At 39.4% G+C, this 12,104-nt stretch overlaps 1 protein-coding gene across 1 annotated transcript in view; it reads right to left on the minus strand.

Annotated features, from left to right (window-relative positions):
• The window catches only part of DPP6 (dipeptidyl peptidase like 6), a 398,654-nt gene that overhangs the window by 372,042 nt on the left and 14,508 nt on the right, over positions 1 to 12,104 (minus strand). Inside the window, exon 3 of the mRNA XM_030885622.2 lies at positions 6,258 to 6,332. Coding sequence (XP_030741482.1) covers positions 6,258 to 6,332 — 75 coding nt within the window. The remainder of the gene's footprint in view (positions 1 to 6,257; positions 6,333 to 12,104) is intronic.

A 12,104-nucleotide genomic window follows, 5' to 3' on the forward strand; every position in this document is an offset into this window, starting at 1 on the left:
GTCTTCACATAACCATCCTCTCTGTGTGGCTGTACTCTTCAGAAAGAGATTAAGAGCCTACCTTCCAAAGCATATCTTCTTAACTATGTTTGTACTTGCCTTCTTTCCAAATAAGGTACATTCACAAGCACCAGAGGTAAGGATTAGACCTTTTTTGTTGTTTTTGAGGTGGTACACAATTCAACTCATAATAGGTTTGTTCTATTATTCTCAAATGAAATGAAATATTATTTTGCTTTTTTTCCAAGTAACTTTTCTTAAGAGTTCTTTTGAGCCCAATAAAACATAGAGTGGACCTAGTTATCAAGAACGTATTTGTGCATGTTCAAAAGCATCAGCCAAAGTATAGATTAGATAGTATTAGATATTTTTAACTATGCACATTGGCAGGATCATAATTCCTAGACAAACAAGGAGTTTTACTAAGCTGGTTGACAAAAAGTGTTTCATCCTCTCATTACTTAATTTTATCTCTGTATACATGGTGGAATTTCAAGTACTTATGATACATAATATCACTTGGCACCTGCTCCCATGCTAAAAGATTGAGAGAAGGCAATGCCACGAACATAACTGCCCATCACCCAAAATGTGCAGAATGGCCCTGTTCTAGATCCTGAGGGGTAGAAGTAGATGACAGAGAGGTAGGGCGCTGTCTTCTCCTGGACCAGTGTATCATGTGAATGCACAAAAAAAGACTAGTGTTTGCCAAATCACCGGGGAAGGAAACTACCGTATGTTGTAATTAGTGTGATGTTTAATAGCCCTTGTACCTTCCTGAGTTTCTCCATTCCATAGCCCACCTATCACTTTCACACTCATATTTCCTATTGCTGACGAAATAACCCAGTCACCTGAAATGAAACAATTCCAAACTAAACTCACGGAAGATCTTGTCCTTATTTTTACCCCGAACATGATGGGAAGGTGCTCTTTTCTGTCCAGGCAAACTATATTTCTTTATCCTGCTTATTCACCATGCACACTTCTGATTTCAGCTTAAGTTTCATTTTCTCGCGAAAGCCTCCCCTTATCTAGCAAATGAGGTGAAATCCCTTTACGTATGTTCCTCTCACTTGCCTTTGCAGCTCTTATCACAGCTGCACTGTCGGCAGTATTAGTTGATTGTATTGTACTGTGAGGTACAGTAGCGTGTCTGCTTTATACAAAATAGTTCCTGGGAAATTTTTCTAAAAAGAAGCACAAATGGAGACATCCTGTGTGTAAAATAACATTGAAATCTCCTGGGAAATGTGCTCTTTGTTTGAACTTTGGGGATGAATATTGGAGAGAGTGGGGACTAATGTGTATCACCTACTATGTGCCAGGTGCTATGTGAAATACTTGTGCCATCCATGGGAGCTGTTGGTATGTGAGCATGTGCCTCCAAACCTTGGATCAATGGACTCTGGACCCACCCGCCTGTGATCTACCCACTTCTGCTTCGCCTTCTGGCTTCCTAGGCCAGCAGGTGCTTGAGTCTGCAGAGGGCTCTACTTGGCATCTGACCCACAGACTAGAGTTGGATGGACCGGGTCACTTCATTAATATAAATTTCTTTCTTGATAATAAGTTCCTTCTTATACATATACTTTTTGTCACTGGTGTTGTTTCTCTAGAAAACCCAGCCTGTTGCATGTAGTAAGTTACAGGAATACACTCCAATCTCCTAATATTTTCCTTCAGCTAAGTAAACAAACTAAGCAGTTATACTCCAAAGGGTAACAAATGCTACATCCTATGGAGGGGTATTTCAAGGTTCCTATTCACAGCCAGGCAAGACTCCTACTTAACAAACTATCCTTTACCAAAGAGGCTATCATTGGCTCCCCGGGCAGTACTCCATAAGGAACACTGTGGGGAGGTAAATTGGGACAGGTGCTGTGGAAAACAGTTTGGCAGTTCCTCAAAAAGTGAAACACAGAATTAATTACCTCATATACCTAAAAAACTTGAAAGCAAAGACAGGAATAGAAACCTATATGAGAATGTTCATTGCAACACTAGTCACAACAGTCAAATGATAGAAACAGCCAAGTATCCATCAGCAGATGCATGGATAAGAAAAATGTAGTACATACAGTACATGGAATGTTATTCAGACGCAAAGAGGAACAGAGTCCTGGTTTCTACAACACAGAAAGCTTTAAAAATATTATGCTGAGTGAAATAAATCAGGCACAAAATGGCAGATTATATAATCCCCTTAACTAGCTTGAGCAAAACATGGCACAGAGACCACATATTAGTGGTTATTAGGGTCTATGGGGCTAGAAAGTGGGGTTTGTTGCTTAAGGGGTACTGAGTGTCTATTGGGAGTGATTAAAACTTTTGGAAATGGATAGTTATAATGGTAGCACAACATGATAAATATAAGTAATGTTTTTAATTTATACATGTAGTATGGTTAATATATACAGCTATACTTAAAGTATTTTTAAAGAAGTCTAGTAGATGGAAGAGAAATGGGTGAAGAATTTGATCATGCACTACCCACTGCTGTAAGGTTTTGGAGACTGTAAATCTTAATGGGAGCAGAACCAGTCTCATGTTGAGCAATCCAACTGTAACCGGCTCCACCACAAGGACTCTTTCTACCAATCACAGAAACCTAGTGTCTTTGATGTGGAGCTAGAAATGATCCAATGGAAGGATCGTATCTGTAACATTCTGGAGAACAAAGGGAACAAGTATAAAATCTTGTTTTGAGGCTACAAGGAATTGGATACCTGTTACCCCCTAAGGTATTCTATTCCTCTGCTGGGGTGGCCCAATTATTAAAATATCCTCTAATAACATGATCTGAAAGATTTCTATAATTTCTCAGTCTAGGCTGTGTTAGCTGTGCCTGCTGGGGCAAAACAGCACAAATTCACTTTATCCATGAAAGTCCTTCAAATAACTACTGAGTTTTACCTGTTACTCAAGTGTAAGGATCATATTTTAGGTCGTTCCCAGGTTCCAGTGGAGTTGAAATAGCCCATGATCCATGTAATCCATGTAATCCATGAAGCTTACAGAGCCCAGTCTAGAGCTTCATGTAGGAAATGCAGGTTTGTGACATTAAAAGTCCCCTTAAGAATGTCAAATCTCCAAGAGGAAAGCAAATTTTGAGAATTATGTGGGCAACAAATGTATAAGTGTGCTTTACAAAATTGATCTATGTATTGTGATGAATTGTATGAGCCCCGAAAATGATTAAAAAAAAATGAATGTCAAATCCCAGCTCCTTAGGTAGATACATATATCCAGTCAGTCCAAAGAACTTGGATGGAGAATATGAAGACTATTTCAAAACTGACAGGAATAAAAATAAAACCTACCAGAAAAACAGTAAACTGAAGGAAGGTAACAAAAAGAAGTAAACAGCAAAAACCTAACTTCCTTTGAAGTCAGTTCCAATCCTCACTGTCAGTGGGGTGATTCCAACTCCTGGCCACCCTATGAAGGTCAGAGTGGAACTGCCCTGGTGGGTTTCAGAGGCTGTACCTCTTTATGGGTTTGGAAACCATCCTCTTTCTCCTGCAGAGATGTGGGTGGTTTTGAACTGCTGACGTTAAGATTTGCAGCCCAATGCTTTGCTACTATACCACATCAAGCCAATGATGGTGGCCCTACAGATATTACTTACAAAATCAACACAGACTGAAAATTTGAACAGACGCATGGCAAAAAGAAATGATCAGGTCATTAAACAACTTGCAACAACAAAAATCTGCCCCTGATAACTTCACTGGAAAATTCTATTTCCGTGCAAAGAACAGCTCCCACCATTTACTCACAGGGTTCCAGGGTCTAGAAAATGATGGAATACCCCCAAATCCATTTTTTGAAGCAAGCATAACCCTGCTATCAAAACCAAGGATGGACATCACTAAAAAAGAAAATAATAGATATATATGAGGGGGTACTCCCCCCTAAAAGATTGTTTTTTCAAAGCTATTTATTTAATTTTTTTGTTTCACAAAACAACCTTATCACCTTCAAAGTACTCTCCATTATACTTAAGAGATCTGTCAAATCTGTGATTCCATTCTTGGAAACATTTTTCAAATTCCTCTGTTTGGATGGCTGACAGCACCTCCCTCGTTTTTTTCTTCACCTCTTCTATGTTGTCAAATCACTATCCTTTCATGTCCCTCTTCATTTGCAGAAACAAAAGGAAGTTACATGGACCAAGGTCAGGTGAGTAAGGAACGTGGGGCAAGAGAGGCATGCTGTTTGTTGCCCAAAACTGGCGTACTGAGGTGGCTGTGTGAGCAGGTGAATTGTCATGGTGGCAAAAACCACACTGCCAGAAATCAGGTGCTTTTTTGGGTCACACACTATTTTGCAATCTTTTCAGATCCTCTAAATAGAAAGATTGATTATCAGTCTGACCTGGTAGAATGACTCCAAATGCAAATGTTGACATTTTTGCCCAATTGGAAAGTTGAAGGACACCCAGAATGAGGTTTGTCATCAATTGATATTTCACCTTTTTTGAAATGAGAAAACCACGTGCACACTTGAGTTTCACCTTAGCACTGTCCTTGTAATCTGTGTTCAACATGACAACAGTTTCTGCAGTATTTTTTCCCATGCAGGAAACAAAATCTCACAGCTGCACACTGTTCTGTTAAATTTTCCATCACAAAAAATGAGGGTTGAGCCAAACTTTGCCTTTAGGAAAGAATTCATGTGAGCAGGTGATGCCACTGGGTACACTAACTCAGCGCAAGTCGCTGGCTGCAATCCTAATTGGAAAAAATTCGTACTATAAAAGCTTCGCAAAAAAAAAAAAAAAGCTTTGCCTAGAGGAGCTTTTTTCCAGTTTTGGTGGTGATGGGGGTGGGGAGAGAGGGACCGCCTCATATATAGATAGATAGATAGATAGATAGATAGATAGATAGATAGATAGATAGATAGAAAGAAAGATAGATAGATAGATAGATAGATAGATAGATAGATAGATAGATGATAGATAGATAGGTAGACAGACAGATTGACTGATTTTTTTTCCCAATGCCTAGAGCCCCTAAATATAGAGACTGTAAATGTTTAAGGACACAGACATTTTTCTCAGCTGAGCGGCTGGTGGGTTTGGATTGCTGACTTTGCAGGGATAGTATCCTAATGCTTTAACTCACTGTACACCAGGGCTCCTTAATTGAAGGACTGTGTGTGTGTGTGTGTGTATACCACTATGAAATATAATACTGAAGTCTACAATAAATAACCCAGTTGTTAAATCAACTTGTCAAAGAATGCATTTCAGGATTAGCTTTGAGTCCCTATGCAAATCACTTATTTGACCTGACCCCACCCCCACCCCCTCCACACACATACATACATATATATTCATCATGGGTTGTAAATGAAAAAGCTGGCCTTCTCTGGTCATGGGAAGAGTCTGTCAAATTCTCCCAAGAGCTATTCCTACCACATTTCAAGGCAGACCCCAGTAGCCCTGATAGAAGCTCTTGGACACACTAATTAGAATAGTCTCAGAGAGACAGTGGAATTCTGTATTTTATTTAACAGAAAACAAAGTCCACAAACGCACATTTCTGAAGTTTCTATCCTTTACAAATAGCGCCCTGCATCACATGTACAAATAAATCTCACTTTCTCGTTCATTTAAATTGAAAAAGCAAAAGGAATTTTAAAGCAACAGCATGGTAAAAAATAAGAACAAAACCCATGGCTTAGAAAGTGTTAAGCTGGCACCAATGACCAGACTGAGATTTTCTGGAAGATACTGGTGAGGTTTTAGAGGAGACTCAGACATCCAGTGCTAACAATAGGCCTTATATAGTGATGAAAGTGAGAGTTCAACTCCTAACCTGAACACGATGAATGAAGATAATTAATGTATTAGTCTAGTGAGAACCTTGCAGTCACTTTTTGTTCCTCAGATAAAATTTATAGTGTGATTACAAAAATGACAAGGAAAAAAATTACACTAAAGGGTAAGATAAATTGGTATAAAAACACAAGTCCTAACCATCACCCCAAGAAAAGTCTATAAAATAGCTTCTGAGATGAAAATTACGTGGCTCAGCTAGTGGGGAGGTTGTTTGTTATTCTGCCAAGAAGATTTTTTTTCCCTCTCCTATTTCCTGGGTGGCACTATGATATATAAAGGAGATTTCCTCAGGGCCCACCAAATATTTTAGGATTCAGTGATCACAAGTATGAATATTCAAGAAATATGCATAATAAAGCATCAGAATTAAGTAGAAGATATTTCATAGGCAGAAAAGAGAAGTACTCACAGGTTCCACGTTATATGAAAAAAGCGCATACTCTTTATCTGGTGATATTTCATATCTGATGGCTCTCAGTGATTCCTAAAAAAAGAAAAAAATTAAAGTATAGGTTATCTACAACATAACTCACCTATGTGTAATAAAACTGTACCTGTTAGAGACATTTCCAAATTTTGCTAATAAAATTTGGATGTGGCAAACTTGCTAAAGTACATTAAAGACAGTCACATGCTTTCTTTGCTCATCTGGATGATATTCAGATAAAAGGCATTAGTTAATGCCTTTTTCACATTTTGACTTGTCTTCTTTTTTTACATTTCAACAAAAATAATACTTCTATCTGCTGAAAAAGTCAATAAATATTTACATCTCTAACTCTTTCCCACAACATTCTTAATCCTTCCCTATCTTTTAGAAATACATATTTATATACATGTTCATGGCAGTGAGGTATTTGATATAGCACACAATGACTGAGTCAACCATGCAAATAAGTTATATGGGACCTGTGCTGGTTGGGGTTATGTGTCAACTTGGCTAGGCCATGATTCTTAGAATTGTGTGATTTCTCTCCCATTTGTAATCTATTCCCCATTATATGTGTTGCAATTCCTGACCTGTATACCATATTGACTTGTAGGCTGTGGTCAATGATTTAGCTGAGTGATCAGGGAGCATGATTTGAAAATTGGTGATAAGGAGTTTGAGGGAGGATATATTTGGACAAACATCTCTGAATGGACCAAAAGAGTGAAGTTATTTTTGTCTCACCTGAATGCTCACCAAAGAATTAAGACTACTGAAGAGGATTTTTAACAACTAAGTATATAAAATGGCATGTTCTATGGAGATCAGTCATTCTCTTTCCCCAACCACTCCTACCATTGCTCAATGGACCCATGAGCAATGTAATTTTGGTGGTTAGGATGGACGGCACGTGTGGGATCAGCAACATGGTCTTTAATCCCCAAGGTTGACTTGGTTACTGCCATTTCTGAGTACCTAATCTGCCAGCAGCAGAGATTGACAGTGAGACACAGAAATGGGACCAATCTGGTAGCACATTGATTACATGGGACCACTTCCATCATGGAAAGGGTGGTATTTTGTTCTTATTGAAACGTCAGACAGGACAAGATATGACAAAATAACAATTTATAAATTATCAAGGGCTCATGAGGACCTAATGACGGGGCTTAAGTGGAGAGGAAATGTTTTGAGAATGATGAGGGCAATGGATGTACAAATGTGCTTTACACAATTGATGTATGTATGGATTGTGATAAGAGTTGTATGAGCCCCTAATAAAATGATTAAAACAATAATAATAATAATATGGGGGGGGGAAGAAATTGACATATATGGATAAGGATTTACCTTCCCTGAACACCTGCTTCTGCCAAAATTACCATTTGTGAATGTACAGCATACCTTATCCATTAACATCATGGTATCTCACATAGAACTGCCTCAGATTAAGAACTCACCTCACAGCAAATGAAGTGTGGCAAGGAGCCCATGCTCCTAGAAACCATTGGTCTTAGCATGTTCCTCATCGTCTTGAAGCAGCTAGCTTGCTAAAACAATGTAATGGCCATCTCAAGACACAGCTAGGTGGCAATTCTTGCAGGGTTGGGGAAATGTTCTCCCGGAGGAGGTCATGCTCTAGAACCGAATATGAGATGGTGGTGTTTCTTCAGTAGTCCGGACTCATAGGTCCAGGAATCAAAGGGTGGAAATAAGAGTGGCATCACTCACTATTACTCCTAGTGACCTACTAGCATCATTTTTGCTGCCTGTCCTTGCAACCCTATAATCTGTAGGTCTGTAGGTTTTACTTCCAAGAGGCACACCACTGGTGGCATGTAGTTGATTATTGTGTATCAATTAGTGTGATTGATCCTTATTACCAAGGGTAAATTGGATTGGCATTACCTAATGGAGGTAAAAAAAAGACCATACTTGGAATTCAGGAGATTCCTTAGCTTGTCTCTGTATTATCATGTCCTGTGATTAAAGTAAATGGTAAATTACAGCAACTCCATTTTATATGACTACTAATGGCCTAGACCCTTCAGGAACAAAAGCTTGGGTCACTCCACCAGATACAAAACTAAGACCAGCTGAGGTGTTTGCTGTGGGTAAAGGGAATATGGGATGGGTGGTGGGAAAAGGTACTTCTAACTACACCAGTTGCAGAAACAAGGACTATCTGTCATTGTTATGAGGATTTCCTCTTGTTATGCATGCATCAGATACTTTTGTTTCATTCATTTATAAAGCATAAGATGTAAATGGGTTAGAGCACTTTCATTTGTATGTGCGTTATTTCTGTCATGCTAGGCACAAGTATGAGTTTATGATTAAAGAGATGTATACGGTTGCCAAGTTGACAAGGATAGGAACTGTGATAGTAACATTTTGTGTCAACTTGGCTAGGTTAGGATCCTCAGTAGTTTGGCAGTAAGATCTTCCCTATAAGTTGAAGGTCACAGCCTGATAGCATCTTGAGGGTGTAGCCTAGTTCATATGTATACACGGACTCTTTCGAGAACTCGCTGCCTCTCTCTTCTTGCTGGTGTGGATCCTGAATCTTTCACATTGCCTGCTGGTTCTTTGGACTTGGGTCCACCATATTGCCTGGTGATCGTGGGTACTACCAATAGCTTGCCATAATAGCTGATCTTCCAATTTTGTCTGCATTCACCAGTCATGGTCTTCCTGCTTCATCCTCCTACCTCCTGGTTTGTCTTCCAGCTTCCTGGTGCCCTGGCCCCAGAAGCCACTTGGGTCAGGAAAAACCTCCAACTTAACATCTGACACCTGGACTTGAAGCAAACGGAACCTAACCATTCTACAAGTGTGTGAACCATTTTTCCAATATAAATTTCTTTCTTTATCTACATTTACAAGTGCCACTGTTATTTTTCTCTAGAGAGCCCAGTCTAACAAATGTGAAAACAAAAACCCTTACAACTGGACCAATAAGTAACATCATGATAAATGGATAAAATATGCAGTTGTCAAAGAATCCATTTTATTTGTATTCAAAAATCAACGCCCATGGAAGCAGCAGTCAAGCAATCCAATGATGTATTTCATAGGGCAAATCTGCTGCAGTGAAAACCAAAACGTCACTCTGAGGAAAATACCCAAGCTGTAGTCGCCTTCAGTCGCCTCATCTGCACGCAGAAGCTGGATCATGAATACGGAATCATCGATGGCTCTGCATTACGCTGTTGGAGAAGACTGTTTAATATATCATGAACTGTCCGAAGAAGGAAAACATCTGTCTTGAAAGCTCCTTAGAAACAAAGATGGCTGGACTTTATCTCATGTACATTGGACATAGGATCGGAAGAGTCTTTCTCCTGGAGAGGGCCTTCTAACTTCAAAGAGGATCAGCGAAGAGGAGGAGAGCACTCAGCAAGTGATTGCGAAGATAGCGTCCAACAAAGCACCGGTGTGAGAACGGTGTAGGAAAGGGCAGTGTCCATTCTTGGTTCCTCAGGTCACTGAGAATCAGAACACATCTGACAGCAACCGTATGAGTAGGCCGTATACGTATTTTTAAGCTTGTGCTTTTTAAATAAGGCTTTGCTTTATCTTTACCTTTTTCAAATCTTCAATAAGGTTTTCTAGCTTGCTGTTTTCTAAGTCTCGTACTATTCTTATACAAAGTATTTAAGGTATTTTATACCTTTTGCTTTTATTGTGAATAAGACATTTCCCCATTTCCCTATTTTCTTTTCTAGGTACTGATATGGCTTAAAAGAAAAGCTATTGAATTACTTGTTCATTTCTGGTATAAGTATCTCTTAGGAAATTTTCTAGTTATTCAAGTAGGGTTTTTTTTTAACTAAAGTCTTTTATATTTTCTAAGAACATAATTATATTATCAGAAAAAGAGAAATTGTTTTATTTTCTTTAGAGTACTTATTCCAATCTTTCAGTTGGCGGATGGCTTCATTTTCTCCTGTCTCCAAGAATATATTAAATATTAACAGTCACAGTGTGTTTTCCTGCCTAATTCCTGGTTGAAATGGAAATGGTTTATTGTTTGCCACTTAGGAAGGTTTTCACTGCTGGATGCTTCTCCGTAAATAGTGTTTATCTAAGCACTTTATTTTATTCTTAGTGTACCTGTTGATGTTTGGCATTGTTGAGTTGGTTATGACTCACAGCGACTGAAATGTAGAAGACAACGACATAAAACAAAGAGTAGAGAGCATCAATAGCTACCTAATCTATTTTCTGAAAACATATATACCCAGTACACATGAGAAGTAAAAGTAATGATAAGACAAGACATGAAGATGATAAATGATTTAGGGGGAGCGACTATGTGGGAATCAAGTAAACAGACAATCCTGTCTGTTCCCTTAGTCAATGAAGAAGTATAATATGTTAATCTTGTCCTAGTCTTAATGAGTAGGCCCTAAGGCTGCTTAACATTATTTCATGGAGTTTGACAACCCCAGTGCCATTCCCAGTACGTAATTACTGGTTGTGAGAACCAGGGAAAACTTTAAAATTCCAGTTTTTATAGAAAAGGGTGAAAGCATGATTAAACACCTACCATTAAAAAGAGTTCCTGGATGATTTCATAGCTGAATTCTTTCTAACCTTTAAACAGATCATTTCACAGGACAGCTATTTCAATTTTCTTTTTCTTTTTTCCTCCGCAATAGGCAAAGTGATTCAATGTTTTGTATCTTTAATCCTTGTTATTTTTAGGGCAATTATAAGGGGTTTCAAAGAGTCATTACGTGATTCTTAATGGCACAGTGGGACGGTCTGAGCAGGTCTCTAGGGGACTAAAATCGTTTGTGCTTGATTACTAGCCAAAAGGATGATGATCTTAACCCATCCAGCGGTGCCAAGGATGAAAAGAATCCAGGCATCTGCTTCTGTAAAGTTGAAAACCAAACCCATCACCATCAAGCCATTCCGACTTACAGGATCTCACACAAAGTTTCACATACTGTAACTCCTGACTGGAGCAGTCTCTTCTCTCTCCCACTGAATGAGTGGCTGATGGATTCAAACTGCTGACATTGCCGTTTAGCAACACAATGCCTAGCCTACTAGAGGCCAATCAAGAAAATCCTATAGAGCAGTTCTACTCTGTAACACCTTGGGTCACCGTGAGTCAGAACATGCATTTATTGCCTATATTCACCAGGTATGAAGAAAACATGTGCAGCTGCTGCACCTTCTACAGCATGTGAAATGATGGATTCACCCCATCCAGGTAAATTTATGTAATCCTTTACGCACCTGAAAATAATTTAGTTTGGAATTAGACAATCCGAATTCAGGCCTCATTTTTATCTACCTTGCAGTTGTACGATTTGGGAAAAGTTTTTCAGCCTTGTGTCAGTTACATTTTATTTATGTCAACTTGTGTTTGTGGTGGTGGGGGCGGGGTGGGGGTGGGGGGAGTCCAGCCTAAAGATGCCTCCTGTCAGGTGTAGCCTTTTTATAAGAGAGACACTGGGGACCCCTCCCATCTCTCTGTCCTTAGCTTTCCTACTTCCTGGCACTCTGTTGCCCAGTGATGGCAACATGTGGTCCTCCTGACCCAGAGGGCTGTCTGTGCCCTGCCATTTTACAACCAACCTCGGACTCACTCAACTCTGCACCTATTGGCCTGTGACGTTCCTGCATCCTGTTTTACCTTTCTGCATCATCGGCCTGCAGCTATGTGGGTCTGCAGAGGGCTCTGGATAGCATCGGGCCTATGGACTCAAAGTTGCCCTGAACTGGGCTGCCTTCTTGATATAAAGCCCTTTCTGATACATATCTGAGTGTCACTGGTGTTGTTTTTCTCGACAACCCAGCCTAACACAA

Source organism: Echinops telfairi, unplaced genomic scaffold (genome assembly GCF_000313985.2).
Source record: "Echinops telfairi isolate 266 unplaced genomic scaffold, ASM31398v2 ScPeMD7_31;HRSCAF=116, whole genome shotgun sequence".
NCBI classification, from domain to species: Eukaryota; Metazoa; Chordata; class Mammalia; order Afrosoricida; family Tenrecidae; genus Echinops; species Echinops telfairi.